This window comes from Phaenicophaeus curvirostris, chromosome 7 (genome assembly GCF_032191515.1).
Source record: "Phaenicophaeus curvirostris isolate KB17595 chromosome 7, BPBGC_Pcur_1.0, whole genome shotgun sequence".
Taxonomy (NCBI): Eukaryota; Metazoa; Chordata; class Aves; order Cuculiformes; family Cuculidae; genus Phaenicophaeus; species Phaenicophaeus curvirostris.
The window spans coordinates 14,326,640-14,345,023 of NC_091398.1; the positions used below are offsets into that span (position 1 = coordinate 14,326,640).

Sequence of the window (18,384 nt, forward strand, 5' to 3'; positions counted from 1 at the left end):
TATTCAGTTTTAAATGATTTGTATGGAAAAATAGGAAATAAAACAACTACAATAGTGGGAGCCACAGGGAAAGAGGAAATATGACCATTCATGCGACCCTTAGAATTACGATTTGGGAGAAAGGAATTAACACATGAATTTTTATATGTACCCGACTGGCCGGTTCCTCTTCTGGGACGAGACTTGTTATCTAAACTAGATGCAAAAATTAGCTTTGAAACTAGAGAATTGATTATGCAAGTCCCAGAATCGAATGTAGGAAAGATCTTAGTAGTAAAAGAAAATCCCAAACCTCAGATACCCAAGAAGGTAGAAGAGGCAGTAATCCCTACAGTTTGGAAAACAAGTATACCAGGAAAATCAAAAACTGCTCAACCGGTAATAGTGGAGTTAAAAGAGGGAGCAAGGCCAGTACAAATAAAACAGTATCCCATAAAAATGGAAGCCCGATACGGAATAGTAAAAATCATTGAAAAATTTTTAAAATTTGGAATATTGGAGGAATGTGAGTCAGAATATAATACTCCGATCTTTCCAGTAAAGAAACCAAATGGGGAGTATAGGTTAGTACAAGATCTAAGGGCCATCAACAATATTACGAAAGATATACATCCAGTCGTAGCTAACCCATATACATTGTTGACATCTGTGAAGGAAAAATATAAATAGTTTACAGTAATTGATTTAAAAGATGCCTTCTTCTGCATTCCCCTTGACAAAGATAGTAGGAAACTTTTTGCTTTTGAGTGGGAAAACCCATATAATGGACGAAAAACGCAACTCACATGGACGAAGCTCCCACAAGGATTCAAGAATAGCCCAACACTTTTTGGAAACCAACTGGCGAAAGAATTGGAGATTTGGACTACGCAGGGAAAAATTCAGGTACCAAGAACACAGTATCTTTTGTTACAATATGTAGATGACATATTCATTGCAACAGAACAAGAATCATTATGCATACAAGTGACTATTGAGATTTTAAACCAACTGGGCCTAAATGGATACAAGGTTTCAAGAGAAAAAGCTCAAATTGCATGCACAACTGTATTGTATCTTAGATGTGAGATAACACAGGGACAACGAAGGTTAGGAATGGATCGTATTAAAGCAATTTGTGCGATTCCAGAACCCCGGAACTTGCATGAACTGAGGACATTCCTGAGAATGGCAGGGTGGTGTAGGCTGTGGATAATGGACTATGGACTTATAGCAAAATCTCTGTATGAGGCACAGAAATTGCCTAATCTCATTTGGGAAGGACCTCAAAAGGAGGCCTTTAGGAAACTAAAAGAGGCCTTGACTAAGGCACCAGCATTGGGCTTACCGGATTTAACAAAGACTTTCCAGTTGTTCGTTCACGAAAGACAACGATTAGCACTGGGTGTCTTAACACAGAAATTAAGAAGCTGAAAACGACCAGTGGGATACTTCTCTAAACAGTTGGACCCCGTTAGTGCAGGTTGGCCATCCTGCCTGAGAGCCGTAGCAGCAACTGTAATTCTGATACAAGAAGCCAGAAAATTAACTCTAGGAAAAACATTGAAGTTTATGTACCTCACATAGTGTTAACAGTCTCAGAACAAAAGGGGGGCATTGGCTTTCCCCTAGCCGAATGATGAAGTTCCAAACCATACTCACTGAACAGGATGATGTAAGTTTAAAAACAACTAACCTGTTAAACCCAGCAGCCTTTTTAGGTGCAGCAACAGAAGATGGTCCTTTAGAACATGATTGCATAGAAGTCATAGAACACACATATGCAACAAGAGCGGACTTGAAAGATAATCCAATTGAACAACCTGATCAAGAGCTCTTCGCAGACGGGAGTAGCTTCGTGGAGAATGGAACGCGGTATGCAGAATATGCCGTGACCACACAGAGCATGGTAATAGAAGCACAGGCCCTACCGGTGGGGACCTCAGCACAACGGGCAGAAATAATAGCCCTCACAAAGGCATTAGAATTAAGCAAAGATAAACGAGTAAACATATGGACAGATTCAAAATATGCCTTTGGAGTAGTTCATGTACACGGAGCTTTATGGAAAGAACGAGGATTATTATCCTCGCAGGGAACCAATATAAAATACCAAAAAGAAATTTTAAACTTGATATCTGCTGTGCAATTACCTAGGCAGGCAGCGATCATGCATTGCAAGGCACATCAAGGAGGAGACTCTCAGGTGGCCGAAGGAAACGCATTGGCAGATCGAACGGCTTGGCGGATAGCACGACAGGTACAGACGATGATAGCCTTGATACCTATCAAGGTAAGCCCTTTACAAAATTACCTGACACAGAAACCGAAATACTCGGAAGAGGACAAGAAATTGGCCAATTTAATGAAGGCAAACCTAAATTCTGAAGGATGGTACGTAACTACAACTGGACAAATAATTATACCTCCTGTCATTATGCGGGCAATTCTACAGGCAGAACATCAAAAGTGCCATTGGGGAGCAGAAGCATTAGTGACTTATCTGAAACGAAGCATAATTTCGGCACAGATGTTAACAATGGCAAAATCTGTAAATTCAAAATGTGAACTTTGTTTGAGGAATACTCCTGTGGTTAGGAGGAGAGTAGAAATGGGACACATCAGAGTAGGCATGGAACCAGGAGATTATTGGCAAATAAACTTTGTAGAATTACCTAAAGCTCAAGGGTACAAATATTTGTTAGTTGGGGTCGACACTTTTTCCGGATGGCCAGAAGCCTTTCCCTGTTGCACCAATCAAGCCAAAGAAACAGTGAAATGGTTGTTGACGAAAATTATCCCTAGGTTTGGGGTTCCCTTAGGTCTATCGTCTGATAAGGGACCACACTTTGTAGCCACAATTGTACAAGAAGTAAGTAAGGCATTGGAAATTTCCTGGAATCTCCATACCCCATGGAGACCACAATCTAGTGGACAAGTAGAAAAGATGAATCAGACGATAAAAAGACAGGTCAGTAAAATATGCCAAGAAGCTAAAATTCAATGGCCCCAGACATTACCAATAGCCCTTCTAAGAATAAGGATAAAGCCTAGGAGTGGGATGGGACTGAGTCCTTATGAAATCCTCTTTGGGAAACCATATGAGTCGCCACAACCAAACCCAAACATGCATATTAAAGGACACCAAGATGTGTACAACTATATGTTATCTCTTGATAGAACTTTGACACAGCTATGAAGGGCCTTGATCTGGAACCGTCCGGTGTCATTAGAGAATTCAGTACACGAAATTAAACCGGGAGACCAGGTCTACGTCCGTGATTGGAGTGAAGAGCCACTGAAGGAACGGTGGAATGGACCATACCTGGTGCTGCTAACAACTTTCACTGCAGTAAAGGTAAAAGGAATAGACTCTTGGATCCACTACACATGAGTAAAGAAGGCACCCAAGGACTGGAGAGTTGAAGTAGTCGGACCAACGAGACTGAAGCTGAAAAGCAAGTAAAATGTCGTACTTCGAGTACGGGACTTTGATTATAGTTTAGTCCTTGATACCTATAATAGGTGTCACATCTCTAGAAATTTCATGTAAAAGGGAAACAAGCAAGTATACCATTGGACAAAATGCCATTCTGTCTTGCAGGTTTCAAAGTGATGTCCCAATGAAAAGGAAATTAATTCAGATTTTTGGGAAAAGGTGTCTGGAACTTGTGGAGCACCTAAAACAATCTATGATAGCAAAGGTTTGGGGTTAGATGGTTACAAACCAGAACTACGAGGGACATGGAAACTTAAAGGGAAAGTATCGAACAAGTTTTATCCACGAAATCCCATACAAGGTGAAACAAAACTGAGGCTGACAAATTTAACTTTGACTGACCAAGAAAAGTATAGGTGTTTTGTGAGAGCAGGAAGTAATGTAGACTATGGAAAAAGAACACTGATAATAAATCCCCTTCAAGACCATGGAATAAAAGCAGGGCATAAACATTATCCGGCTCCTCTGGGTAGTGAGGCACTTATTTACTGCCTCCTAGAGGACCCCCAGCCTGAGAAATTTGGATGGATAAAAGAAGGAAAAGCAGTTCTAAGTGATAAAAGACATTCAATAGAATTGAGACTGGAAGGAATGTTAGTCCAGATTATTAAAGAGATAAAAAGATCCGACTTGGGAACTTACAGATGCCAGTATCAAAATGCTACTACCTTTGGATATAGCGAAATCAATATTACTGAAGCCAGAGTGAAACGAGCCATAGAACTAACCCAGGCACCCCAGGAGATTTATGTTCAAAAAAAAGATTCTGAAGAAAATTTGATAATTAGGTTAATCAAGGATTTTGCTAGAATGCAAAATACAAGTAAGATTACAGCATGCTTGCCTTTGCCAAAAACGGCTGGAGAACCGATAAGCTGGGGAATATTAACTTTCCCACTCCCAGAGGTAAAAGAAAATAAAACCGAATGTAAACAAATAATAACACCCATACAGGAAAAACAGAAAATAAGTATAAGAAGGGAGTGGAGAACTGCAGGAAATCGAAGCGATTGTGAAAAATTACCAAATTATAAGTTCACACATATTGGACGATTTAAAGATGTAAGATGGTGTTCATATGATGAAATAAAGGAAATAGTGAGAGAAAGAAATACAATGGAATGGGTGTGCCAGAAAAGAAATGATACAGAACAAAATTGGGACACAGTCTGGTCAACAAGTATTTTACAAAAATTCCAATACGGAGGAGAAACATCTTAGTGTTTTAAATGGACAGGAAAACAAAGTAGTGACAAATTACCAGTAAATGGCTGGATCAGTAGAGATCCTATTGATAGCATTCCATAGTGAAATTGTTCTAAAATTTTAGATTGTGACCTAGACCCTGAAGAAATCACCATACCTCCAATTAAAATGGCTCTAATAGTAGGGTGTGCCTGTCGGAGATTTAAAGTCGGGGGAAAAGTAATACAAGTATCAGTTAATGGAATAAACTGTAAATATTCGACAGTACGCAGTATGGGTAATTTTGTTTGGGCATCTAATGATGGAACTTGGACTACACATTTATCAATGAAGGGTCCAGTTAAAGAAATAACTCTGGGGTTGCCTACCCTGTGCCCAATTTGGAAGCGATCCCCCTTCAGAGGTAAATTGGAAACTTTACAAATTCGTGCTAAAAGAGACATAAAAAATGATATTAAAGACATAGATGACACTTGGCAGGAGCCTGAGACAGGAGTTAAAGTGGAATGGGCATTAGAATCCCTTTTTGCCCAAATTGCGACGTATCGTAACAGAGAAATGATTTACAAACTAATTGGACAAACTGAAAGATTGGCAAAAATAACGAAGAAGGGATTTCGAGATTTAAACTTGCAACTACAGGCGACAACGAAAATGACTTTGCAGAACAGAATGGCATTAGACATGCTCTTGTTAAAAGAACATAGTGTCTGTGGATATCTCAAAGATTGAACTGATCACTGCTGTGTGCATATACCTAATGTCACAGCCGATGTGGAATATGATATCTCGCAATTGAGAAAAATAGAAGAAGAAGCTGAAAAAGAGAAAGAAGAAATCGGTCAAAATTGGGTTGGGGCATTATTTGATAGATTAGGCATCCATCTTACTGGCTGGATACACTCTCTCATTCAAACGTTATTCACACTTTTGCTTATATTCCTTACAATCTATCTGGTGTATTTGTGTATCCAGAGAGAAATTACTCGCAAACAAAACAGGACACGCAAAATTATTGGAGCAGTGACACGAGAATATCCACAGCACCCAATACCCCCATCAACTTACCAAGAAACAGTTACATAAAATGAAAATACTTGCTGAGGTGAAATATTTTCAAAGGGGGGAAATGCTAGGAAAGTTACACTTAAAGTAGGATAAAACACTGATCATCGACTAATCAGGAACTAAGACTGAATGTAAAATTTCATGATTCTGTTGATTCTTAACGTATCCTAGCAACAGACCCGAGGTACTTGCTCAAAGGACCTCATGTAACAAATAGGATCCAGGTGTGCTTAGGAAAAGTACGTACTAGCTACCCTACCCAAGTAGAACATATACCTGCAACAGCCAAAAGACCATCATAAATCTTGTGAAGGACAGAAGAATAGGTTTCAGGAGGCAAGAAAGATATACCTGAGCGGTCAAGCGGAGATAAGTGCGGGTCCAGCCAAAAAAACCCGACGAGTTTGCCAAAAGAACAAGAAGTAATAAAGACAATGCGAAGAAGACTACTTACTTCATCTGAGGAAGACTACTTACTTCATCAGGACGACCACCAGAGGGGGGCTACGCAGGCGCAATAGAGACTGATGTCGCAATAAGGCGATGAAGTAACCTACCTATGCATATGTATTAGATAATGAAGTAACCTGTTGAATATACAATAGATTGCGAAACTTTTAGAGAATAAAAAGCGGACGCGATATGACGGTCTTTGGAACCAGATCTGGGTGCGTACCCCTGGTTCCCGGGGCCTCGAAATAAAGCACCACATATAACCTCCTAGTGTGGTTATGTGTTTGTCATTCTGCTAACACTTTCACTGACTCCTTCAAATCCCCTTCAACTGAGGGTGTTGCGGCCACTCCAGCAGCATCATATGCTTCAGCATATGTATATGTGCTTATTTAGTATGTGCTATTATATTATGTGTATGTATATTTAGTATGTGCTATTATATTAGTATGTGCTATATATATGTGTGTATTATTATTATATGTATATGTGCTATTTAGTATATGTGCTTCAGCAGCACATATACTAAAATTGGAACGATACAGAGAAGAAGTGTAATATCTGTTCTTATCAGTTTAATATCTGATACGTCCTCGATGAGAGGACTTATTTATTTTTTATTTTGCTAGAAACCTAGCTAAGCTCATAAATCGCGCTTTAAACTAGATGTGAAGGGGGAGGGGGTTGAGCCCAGGCTAGACAGGAACGAGCCTGGATGTGGGGCAATGGTGATTGGGAGAGGGTGTGCTGGTGAGGACCACCAGTACCTCACCACACAGAAAGTGGGGGAGAACACACCTCGGGGTGCTAAGGGAGATACGGGCACTCTGGAGCTAGCTACTCCAGTTACCAGGCAATTGGGAACAAACTCTGTTCCCTCTAAGAGGGCTGAAGGCTCGGCAGCTCAGCTGAAGTGCATTTACACCAATGCACGCAGCATGGGGAATAAGAAGGAAGAGCTGGAAGCTGTCGTAGGGCAAGGAGCCTATGATGTCGTTGCCATCACGGAAACGTGGTGGGACGACTCATATAACTGGAGTACAGCTATGGTGGGGTACAAACTCTTCAGGCAGGACAGGAAGGGTAGGAGAGGAGGCGGGGTAGCCCTCTTTGTAAGGGGGGACTTGGACTCCGTTGAGATGGATTGTGGCGATCAGGAGGTTGAGTGCCTGTGGGTTAAAATCAGAGGAGCCCACCAGAAGGTAGATTTTGTGATGGGAGTCTGTTACAGACCACCCAGCCAAGGAGAAGCAGCTGATGAGCTCTTCTATAAACAGCTGGGGTTAATCTCTAGATCATAGAATCATAGAATCACCAGGTTGGAAGAGACACACCGGATCATCGAGTCCAACCATTCCTATCAAATGCTAAACCATGACCCTCAGCACCTCGTCCACCCGTGCCTTAAACACCTCCAGGGAAGGTGAATCAACCACCTCCCTGGGCAGCCTGTTCCAGTGCCCAATGACCCTTGCTGTGAAAAATTTTTTCCTAATGTCCAGCCTAAACCTCCCCTGGCGGAGCTTGAGGCCATTCCCTCTTGTCCTGTCCCCTGTCACTTGGGAGAAGAGGCCAGCTCCCTCCTCTATACAACCTCCTTTCAGGTAGTTGTAGAGAGCAATGAGGTCTCCCCTCAGCCTCCTCTTCTCCAGGCTAAACAACCCCAGCTCTCTCAGCCGCTTCTCATAAGACCTGCTCTCCAGCCCCTTCACCAGCTTCATTGCTCTTCTCTGGACTCGCTCCAGAGCCTCAACATCCTTCTTGTGGTGAGGGGCCCAGAACTGAACACAGCATTAGAGGAGCGGTCTCACCAGTGCCAAGTACAGAGGGAGAATAACCTCCCTGGACCTGCTGCTCACACCGTTTCTGATACAAGCCAAGATGCCATTGGCCTTCTTGGCCACCTGGGCACACTGCTGGCTCATGTTCATTCGGCTGTCAACCAACACCGCCAAGTCCCTCTCCTCCAGGCAGCTTTCTAGACAGACTTCTCCTAGTCTGTAGCACTGCACAGGGTTGTTGTGCCCCAAGTGCAGGACCCGGCATTTGGCCTTGTTAAACCTCATGCCGTTGGACTCAGCCCAGCAGTCCAGCCTGTTCAGATCCCTTTGCAGAGCCTCCCTACCCTCCAGCAGATCCACACTTCCACCCAGCTTAGTGTCGTCCGCAAAGTTGCTAAGGGTGCACTCAATGCCTTCATCCAGGTCATTGATAAAGACATTGAACAGGGCTGGACCCAGCACTGAGCCCTGGGGAACCCCACTTGTCACTGGCCTCCAGCTGGATTTCACACCATTTCCCACCACTCTCTGGGCCCGGCCATCCAGCCAGTTTTCCACCCAGGAGAGTGTGCGCCTGTCCAGGCCAGAGGTGACAGTTTCTCAAGCAGAATGCTGTGAGAAACTGTGTCAAAGGCTTTACTGAAGTCCAGGAAGATACATCCACAGCCTTTCCCTCATCCAGCAGCCGAGTCACTTTGTCATAGAAGGCAATCAGGTTAGTTTGGCAAGACCTGCCTTTTGTGAACCCATGTTGGCTGGGCCTGATCACCCGGTTCTCTTGCATGTGCTTCGTGATAGCACTCAAGATCACCTGTTCCATGACTTTCCCTGGCACTGAGGTCAGACTGACAGGCCTGTAGTTTCCTGGATCCTCCCTGCGACCCTTCTTGTAGATGGGCACAGCATCAGCCAGCCTCCAGTCCAGTGGGACTTCCCCAGTGTTCCAGGACTGTTGGAAGATGATGGAAAGGGGTTTGGCCAGCACATCCGCCAGCTCCTTCAATACCCTTGGGTGAATCCCATCTGGCCCCATAGACTTGTGGCTGTCTAGTCAGGGTTTATCTAACTGTCATTGGAAGAGCAAAAGACCCAGGGCTGACATTTGCCCTTTAGCAAGTGACGGATGCTTTTTTTCTGAGCAAGAGGTCAGGGACAGCCCTTGCTCTTAAGTGTGAGGATGGCCTTTATTTGATGAAACAATCAGGTTACACAGGCGGGAAGGTCCCTGTAGTATTCAAGGGCTTGCACTGCGATAAGGAATTATTTTTTTTGTTAATTTTAGGAGGGGTACTCTGGTCACCAGTATTCTTGTGAGTGGTCATTGTTTTTAAACGCCTAGGAGCACGGCAGGAATTTCCAGAGGAATTCCCGGTCCAAAGACAGACTGTGGAACTAACCACTAGCTCTGCTGTGAAGGTTAGAAATCCTGCCTAGACTCATCAGCTTCTCAACCAAATAAAGCCTTTCTGAAATACACCTCTAATATCCGGCTCTCAAGACAGGAAAACAATTACAATCAGTGGCGGTTCTCATACCCATTTTTCAAAGCGCACTTCACAGCACCATCTTCTGGTGACAAAAAGTTGGATTTGACTCTCAGGCTTTGAGAGAAAAGCTCTCACAATATGAGAGATAATTTTCATACAAGAAAGAGTACTTGAAGTTAAAAACTAAGCAATTCGGAATAGACAACATTGGAAAAAATCACAGAAGCCACTAAAAGTTTATCAACCTGTTACCCTTAGAAACGCAGAAAGTAAAAAAATATCCTTTAAAATTTCTTAAACTCTTCATCAAGAGAGTCAGGCATGAACCTTGTGATGCCTTTGATGACTAAAGGAAAATGCATATTGTTCCCATAATAAACTGTGAAATCTCGAAGGACGTATGCCAGCGGAGCGTTCTTCTCAGCTTGTACATGGACTCACAACGGCAAGGTGGGGGTTACAAACAAACAAAGGTATGTGGGCACCGGCCCTTTGTGACATCACTGCGGTGGATCCTGGTAACACCGTGTGGGGCAGGGGCAGAGCTGCGGGCAGAGGTCGGCGGGCAGGAGGCTCCAGGGGCTGAGCTGGGAAAAAGCTACCCCTGAAGAAGAGCCACCGACGGGTCTTTCGCAGGAGAAGGAGAGAGCGAGGCGGCCTGGGGAACCTGGGGCTTGACGTGCGCTGCGGGCAAGTTGCTTAGCACAGTGAGCTGGGAAAGGTCCAGGACGCTGTTTGCATATGTCACACACCGTTTCTGAGCCCAGGTAACACGCTCTCCTGCCCGAGGGGACGCCGACAGCCCAACAATCCTAAGAACCCCCCAACATCCTTCTCTCTAAACTGCAGAGCAATGGATTTGATGGGTGGACTGATTGGGGGATAAGGAATTGGTTGGATGGTCGCATCCAGTAAGTAGTGGTCAACAGCTCAATGTCCAGATGGAGATCCATGACAAGTGGGGTCCATAGTAAGACCTTTGCTGTTTAATATCTTCATCAGTGATAGAGACAGAGAGATCGAGGGCACCCTCAGCAAGTTTGCAGATGACACCTAGCTGAGTGGTGCAGGTGTTACACCAGAAGGATGGGCTGTCGTCCCAAGGGACCTGGAGAAGCTGGAGAAGTGGGACTATGTGAACCTCATGAGGTTCAACAAGGCCAAGGGCAAGGTCCTACACCTGGGTTGGGACAATCTGTGCTTTCAGTGCAGGCTGGGGGATGATGTGACTGACAGCAGCCCTGCAGAGAAGGACTTGGGGTTGCTGGTTGATGAGAAGCTCGACATAATCAGGCAACGTGTGCTCACAGCCCAGGAGATCAACCATATCCTGGGCTGCATCAAAAGAAGCGTGGCCAGCAGGTCAAGGGAGGGGATTCTGCCCCTCTATTCCACTCTTGTGAGACCTCACCTGGAGTACTGTGTCCAGGTCTGGAATCCCCAACATAAGAAGGATATGGAACTGTTTGGACGGGTCCAGATGAGGGCCACAAAGATGATGCAAGGACCGGAGCACCTCTGCTCTGAGGACAGGCTGAGGGAGTTGGGCTCCTTCAGTCAGGAGAAGAGACGGCTCCGGGGAGACCTTATAGTGGCCTTAGAGTACCTGACGGGGGCCTGGAGGAAAGCAGTGGAGGACTGTTTAGAAGGGCACGTAGTGATAGGAGGAGGGGGAATGGCTTTAAATTGGAAGGGGAAAGATTTTGATTGAACATTAGGAAGAAATTCTTCCCTATGAGGGAGGTGAGGCGCTGGCCCGGGTTGCCCAGGGAGGCTGCGGCTGCCCCATCCCGGGAGGTGTTCAAGGCCAGGCTGGATGGGGCTTTGGGCAGCCTGGTGTGGTGGGAGGTGTCCCTGCCCATGGCAGGGGGCTTGGAACTGGATGGGCTTTGAGGCCCCTTCCAATCAAAACCGTTGGGTATATCTTGGTTACAGACGTGGCATTCCGAGCAAACCAATCATCCTGACATGGATCAAAATGAAAGTCTGGATCTTGAAAGATGTGACATGGCTAGAAAGAGAAAGAGATCAGCCAGCAGTGCAGAAAACACCCAGCACAACAAACTGGCTCTTGGAGGTGTCAAGAGGGCTAAAAAGAGAGCGAGATCAGCGAGTCCTGTGCCAGCGAACCGGGGCTGCAATCCATACTTTGGAAGTTGCAAGAGGGCTACAAAGAGAGGGAAATCGGCAAGTGGTGCACCAGAGAATCAGTGCAAAATACCAGATCTTGGAAGAGAGAAGAGATCTAAAAAGAGAGCGAGATCAGCAAGTGGTGCACCGGAGAGCAAGCACAAGAAATTGGATCCAGGAAGAAGCAATACAGCTAAAAAGAGAGCGAGATCAACAACTGGTGCAGTGGAGAGCAAGCGCTGCAAACTGGATCATAGCGGGACGAGTGGTCACGGAAGGGAATTGCAGGCAAGGCCCAGTCTCTATGAATATTTGCAGGAGATGTGACCCATTCTAGTGGAAGATTTCTTTTAACTTGATATTGTGGAAACATAGAGGAGATCACATATGGGTTTTATTTCTGTAAAACCATGTTTATTTAGATGTTCTAAGAATGGCTGAAAAATCTATAGAGTCAGATATGTATGACATCTGCCTGCTAGTGGGGCAGTTGTTCTGCTTACGTATTTAACTACTGAAAAAGCTGCAGGTAGGAGTTTTAACGTAAGGTCTTAGGCTGAGATGGCCTAAAGTAAATGCGTATGCTGTGTGCGATGAACCAAACAATTCTATCAAATACTCAGGCTAGTGATTTAATTTCAGTTACTTTAGAGGAGTACTTCAATGTGGCCAACAGACGGTTTCATACAGAAATATAGAAGAACATTCTGTCCTCTGTCTCTGGAAGATGCTTCTAAAAGACACCTTTGATGCATAGAAGAGAATTCTCGAATTGTTTTGCATTAAACAAGAATACGGGCACTGAAATGCTGAAGAAAAATTCAAGGAACCAATCTTGTAAAAGGAAAACAATGCCCTTGTAGTTTTCTGCTGCCTTGCCACTGAGAGTATCAAATCTGATAACGTGTTCCTTGTGACCTTTCTGCCCTGCAACATAAATTATGCGCCCTGTGACTTGCCAGGGGCTGAACTGGAAATTGTTCCTGCCAACCGTTTGTGGCCTGGCGCGGATCTGGGTGCCCGACTGCCTCCCTGCTGAATGCATTTTGTATTCGTAGCTGAATTCACTCGGGTTTGTTGATTGGCTGGACAATCTTGGTGCCGTTCCAGGCGAGTCATCGAAGGAGCAGAACCAGGAGTGTGGAGGACAACGAGGCGGGTCACCTGATCTGTTGGAGAGGAGACGTGCTAAATGCAAGATGTATAGAATATTTTTCAATGCTTTTTATCTTTTCAGACAAAATAAGTTCTTTTAGCATAAGATATGAGGGGGTTTTGAAGTCTTTTCTTTCTCTCTTGACTTTCTGGTTGCGGGTGGGACTGGTATTTTTTTCATAATCTATTATAACTACTATTAACAGTATATTTGGGGGACTTTCCTCCTCCCCCTCAAACCCAAAAATGAAGTTAATACACCTACTGGAACAGGATCCCCGTAAATGTACTTTGAAGGCAGTCATCCACTAACATCTCTCAGACCAGATATTTACAATTTAGAGCACAGCCTAGAACAACCTCCTGTGATAGTACTGAGTCCTTCAGAACGCTTGTTTTACCTCTGTTTATTGTTGGTTATTTGCGAGGCTGTTTAATAGCTGAGTAACGCGACCAGCTGGGTGATTAGGAGTCCTTTTCTTTACAGACGAAGTTGTTGCCGTGTTGGGTCAAGGTGGTTATGGAAGAGTAGTGGAATGCATCGATCACGAAGCGTAGGTCTTTTAATTCAGCGCCTGTTGTTTTTCTTACTGAGACTCTCAGTGTGAGGTTCGGGAAGTGCCTTCTGATCCTATCAGGCTTTCTCTTTGCTTCCTCATGTGCCGCTCTCTGTATTTCTCTAAGGCCACCTCAGCTGCCAAACCAAAGTGTACGTTGGTTCATGCTGCTAAAAGCAGCCCCTAGACACGAGGGTTGTGCAGGGCTGGTGCATAATTAAGGCTGGAAAGTGGAGAAGTTTCTCCAGTGTTAGCCCAGCACCCAGAGAAATGAAGGGGAGGTGAAAGGGGCTTGAAGAATGACACCGCTCTTTAAAGGATCGAGTGGGTTTTCAAAACGTAAAGATGAAGTTTTAGTTGTGTTTGTGCATAGATGACTCTGGGTTACAGGAAGTCACTGTGCCCTTTTCCCAGAAGGTTTCCAGTGTTAGGAACAAGGCAGATGGGGTGATAATTACCCAAGAGTCTGAGTTAAAAGTACCCATTGTTCTCATCTCTGCTAAAACCTGTCTTTTCAGGAAAGGCAAGCATGTCGCTGTGAAAATAGCAAAAAGTATCGATTCGTACTCCAGAGCCGCTCGACGTGAAATAAAAGTGCTGGAAGATTTAAAAGCATCAGACCCCAGCAATGCCTAGTAAGCACACAAAGCTGACTGTGCTGTCTTCTGGCTTGGAGACTTCTTCAGTGCCACTTTCTGTAACACACAGTGTATGTAGGGGCGCTGCACAACTTGCTGTTGCAATGCACGTGCTTTCCTCCTTTTGCAGTCACTGTGTCCAGATGCTGCGATGGTTCGAGTACCACAGACACGTCTGCATTGTTTTTGAGCTCCAGGGGCTGAACACCTTTGACTTCATGAGAAACAACGGCTTCCAGCCATTTAGCCTGGACGACATTAGACGCATGGCCTATCAGATCTGCACCTCTGTCAACTGTAAGTACGTGCCTTCTTTGCTCTATTTGTTAAAGTTTGCTTGCGGAACCCACTAACTGTATGATTTCTCTTGCAGTTTTGCATATGAAGAAGTTGACACATACTGATCTGAAGCCAGACAATATCGTCCTTGTGACGTCTGACTATGTAGACGAGTACAACCCCAAACTGGTAAGCTGCTGTCCTCTTCCCCACCTCCCTCCTCCTCAGCCATCCTCTGTGTTTATTTGGTCACTTGCATCCTATCGCCTTTCGTTTCAGCAATGCAATGAAGCCAGGCTGAGAAAAGCAGACATCAGAATTGTGGACTTTGGGTGCGCCACGTATGATCACGAGTATCATGGCACTTCGGTGACTACCAGACCGTACAGAGCTCCCGAAGTGGTCCTAGGTCAGTGGAAGGCGGTTTCTTTGGCTGACCTTTCACGTATGAGACTCGTGTGCTATTGAGTGGAGCTAGAGAAGTGTTTGATGTCTTGCTTCAGCTGCTGAATGTTTGCAGCCTGGTCTAAACATCAACAACCTGAATCTTTTCACAGAGCTCGGATGGTCACAGCCGTGCGACGTTTGGAGCGTAGGATGTACTCTCCTGGAATACTACCTGGGAGTCTTAATATTTCCGGTAGGGAACTATGAACCCAAAAGAGTGCAGCATGTATAACACTCCCCAACATGCTGAACAAAGGCTACAGAGAGGTGGGGACTGAGAGGAATAGTCTGTGCAAGAAAGCAAGCTGCATTTTTCTGTAATGCCAAGTTGAAGAGAACGGAAGGTGTAGGCACCAAGGAATGTTCTCAGCAGCAGATTTTGACAAGTTGCTTCCAGTAGACATTTTGGCAGCAACTTGAAAGGAAGGATTGTCCTCCTAACTTTTGGAATTTACCAGGTACCCTGCTACCAGATGTGGCTTCATCTATCACCACCAGCAAATACTACACAAATACCTGAATCCTGTCCTCTTAACAGTATTGCTGAAGTTGAACGTGAAGAAGAAAGAAAAGAAACACCCACCAAGGCAAGGGGAAGGGGAAAAACTCCAGTAGCTTGTTACTTCTTTCAGGAGATAGAGAACTTGAGCCTCTCTGTTTTCCCTTGATCAAGTTCAGCTTGATTGGTTGCCGGGTACAGACAAAAAAGAAGTCAGGCTGGTGTGTGCTTCTTGATAACTTCCACCCAACCAAGAATGAAAAATGTCTCTCTTGACTTAGCTCCAGACCGATGACGACAAACAACACCTGGCAATGATGGAGCGATTGCTGGGGCCTTTGCCAGAGCAAATGATTAAGAGAGTTGTCTCACTAAAAAAACAGAATTATTTCTGTAATGGCCGGCTGGACTGGGATGAACACAGTGCTGCTGGGCTATACGTCTCAAGGTGCTGTGAAGCCCTGAAGGTAAGATTACAGGGGGAAGATGCTTCTGGGCAGCAGAGCTCCAAGTGCAGTTCTAAGATTGGAAGCCTGTGTTTTTTTGTTATCTTCACAAAGGAATACATGACGTGCGACGACTGCGACCACAACAGCCTGTTTGACTTGATTGAAAAGATGCTGGAGTATGACCCAGCCAAGCGTATTACTCTGCAAGAAGCACTGGAACATCCCTTCTTCCTCCCGCTCAAGCAGGAAAACAGCACATAGACTCCTAGAGCTGAGGCAGACGAGCTTCTCTGTCTGCCTGTTGAGAAATGTAAACTATGTTAAGGGTTGTTTGTTTGTTTGTGTATGTTAGGTATTTAGTTACTGATGGTGAATTCAAATTCTTCCGTTGGAATAAAATTTATTTAAGAAAAAGATACTGATGAGCTCGGTTGTGTTTCTCCAGTAAAACAATATCTCAGGACACTTTTGTCATGTGGACGAGAGCACCCTCTACTCTACAGGCCTCCCAAGAGCCAGGAAGTATTAATTTCATTGGGGTTTGCGGAGGAATAAGGGACAACACACGACCAATATGATCAAGTGAAGCTGTTTTAATCAAAGTTCACAACACAGTTATACCTACCTCAGCTGAAACAAGCTATTGTGCAACAAGCTGATTCAACAATTCTCCTTTAGCAACAAGCAACCATTACTTACATACACTATTTTACTTTCCCATGGAAAGCAGCTATGCGAGCATTCTGGTCTACAACTTGATAGACTCCACAGTAACCCATCGAGGACTACCGAGGAAAGTTACCCGTGAGAAAGGAGAGGAGCACAAGGCAGAACACCTCCCTAATGTTACAAAGAGAAACCTTAAGGACAGCGTGTCCTCTACAGTAGCTGCTTCTTCTGCAAAGTTAGCTATAATTCTGGTGCAAAAGCTGGGTTGTGCACGTCTAAATATCCGTGCCCATTTTGGTCTAAAAATTCCTCAACAAGGGTTTATCTAACTGTCATTGGAAGAGCAAAAGACCCAGGGCTGACATCTGCCCTTTAGCAAGTGACGGATGCTTTTTTTCTGAGCAAGAGGTCAGGGACAGCCCTTGCTCTTAAGTGTGAGGATGGCCTTTATTTGATGAAACAATCAGGTTACACAGGCGGGAAGGTCCCTGTAGTATTCAAGGGCTCGCACTGCAATAAGGAATTATTTTTTTTGTTAATTTTAGGAGGGGTACTCTGGTTACCAGTATTCTTGTGAGTGGTCATTGTTTTTAAACGCCTAGGAGCACCGGCAGGAATTTCCAGAGGAATTCCCATTCCAAAGACAGACTGTGGAACTAACCACTAGCTCTGCTGTAAAGGTTAGAAATCCTGCCTAGATTCATCAGCTTCTCAACCAAATAAAGCTTTGCTGAAATACACCTCTAGTATCCGGCTCTCAAGACAGGAAAACAATTACAATCAGTGGCGGTTCTCATACCCATTTTTCAAAGCGCACTTCACAGCACCATCTTCTGGTGACAAAAAGTTGGATTTGACTCTCAGGCTTTGAGAGAAAAGCTCTCACAATATGAGAGATAATTTTCATACAAGAAAGAGTACTTGAAGTTAAAAACTAAGCAATTCGGAATAGACAACATCGGAAAAAATCACAGAAGCCACTAAAAGTTTATCAACCTGTTACCCTTAGAAACGCAGAAAGTAAAAAAATATCCTTTAAAATTTCTTAAACTCTTCATCAAGAGAGTCAGGCATGAACCTTGTGATGCCTTTGATGACTAAAGGAAAATGCATATTGTTCCCATAATAAACTGTGAAATCTCGAAGGACGTATGCCAGCGGAGCGTTCTTCTCAGCTTGTACATGGACTCACAACAGCAAGGTGGGGGTTATGAACAAACAAAGGTATGTGGGCACCGGCCCACATACCCTTGCATCCCATTGCTGGTGCCAAAACCTGGGAGTCGGGAAGGAGTTCCAGGAATCGGGAAGTCACTTGGAATCGGGTGAATGGCGGCCGGTGCAGCTGGACCAGCCTGGCGGGGAGGACGCTCCCGGACCCACAAGGAAGATGGAAGCCCTTGTGAAGGTTGTATCACTATTATATAAGACAGATTGTAAGCCTAAAGATTTTATTCTCGCCATTGCGAGACTTTTAGAGCTTGGAGTCATTGACCAGCCAGCGGATATTCTCCACCCCGAGGTGTGGGATAAATGCACCAAAGCGTTAGCCGAGGAGGTGATGTTCTCAGGTTGTGCGAAAAGCCTTACGTCGTGGGGGGAAGTCGTACAGGCCCTGCAGGAGGCCACGCAGGAGCAGGAGACCTGGAGGGCGGCAAGGGACTGTTTGTCGGCCACCCGGAATTGGGGGTCGGGGCGGCCACGCGGACTCTGCACCCCCCACGTGCTGATAATTATGCAGAATCTAAATGTTTGCGAGAGGGTGGTACGTCCCCTCAATCCCCAAACCCCGACCTGCTCACGGAGGGACAGAAACGAGCGGAATCCTTCTGGGGTGGGTTGGCTGAGGAGGCCAGGGGCGCCGCTGGAAAAGCGGAGCCCGAGGAGATCTCGGAGAGACCGGCACCTCCTGCGCCCCGAGATGGCGCCGAGCGGGAAGGGGAAAGGCGGGGGGAGCACGCTCGCGGCGGGAACAGGGAGGTAGCGCTGGAATTGAACAGCGCGTGCGAGCGTGAGGGGGAGGAGAACATGAAAGAGAAGGGTGGTGCGCGCGAGGGGCGGAGAGCCAGTCAGCGTCCGCCTGCTCCG

General features: G+C 45.2%; 1 protein-coding gene and 1 pseudogene across 1 annotated transcript; both read left to right on the forward strand.

Moving 5' to 3' along the window:
• Window positions 1-6,755: 6,755 nt before the first annotated feature.
• LOC138722992 (U2 spliceosomal RNA) lies at window positions 6,756-6,811 on the forward strand (annotated as a pseudogene).
• Window positions 6,812-13,682: 6,871 nt separating this feature from the next.
• On the forward strand, window positions 13,683-16,124 carry LOC138722944 (dual specificity protein kinase CLK1-like). The gene is made up of 7 exons (XM_069861777.1): window positions 13,683-13,950; window positions 14,084-14,250; window positions 14,327-14,421; window positions 14,512-14,641; window positions 14,790-14,872; window positions 15,466-15,645; window positions 15,739-16,124. The coding sequence occupies exons 2-7, from the start codon at window positions 14,097-14,099 to the stop codon at window positions 15,886-15,888; spliced, it is 792 nt and encodes a 263-aa protein (XP_069717878.1). The 5' UTR covers window positions 13,683-13,950; window positions 14,084-14,096; the 3' UTR covers window positions 15,889-16,124.
• Window positions 16,125-18,384: the final 2,260 nt, after the last annotated feature.

Excerpts from the sequence above, each read along its gene's own strand:
- LOC138722944 (XM_069861777.1), top strand. The coding sequence starts at position 14,097 with ATGCTGCGATGGTTCGAGTACCACAGACACGTCTGCATTGTTTTTGAG. Across the intron at positions 14,251-14,326 it reads GATCTGCACCTCTGTCAACT|TTTTGCATATGAAGAAGTTG; the intron begins GTAAGTACGTGC and ends TTTCTCTTGCAG. Across the intron at positions 14,642-14,789 it reads AGCTCCCGAAGTGGTCCTAG|AGCTCGGATGGTCACAGCCG; the intron begins GTCAGTGGAAGG and ends ATCTTTTCACAG.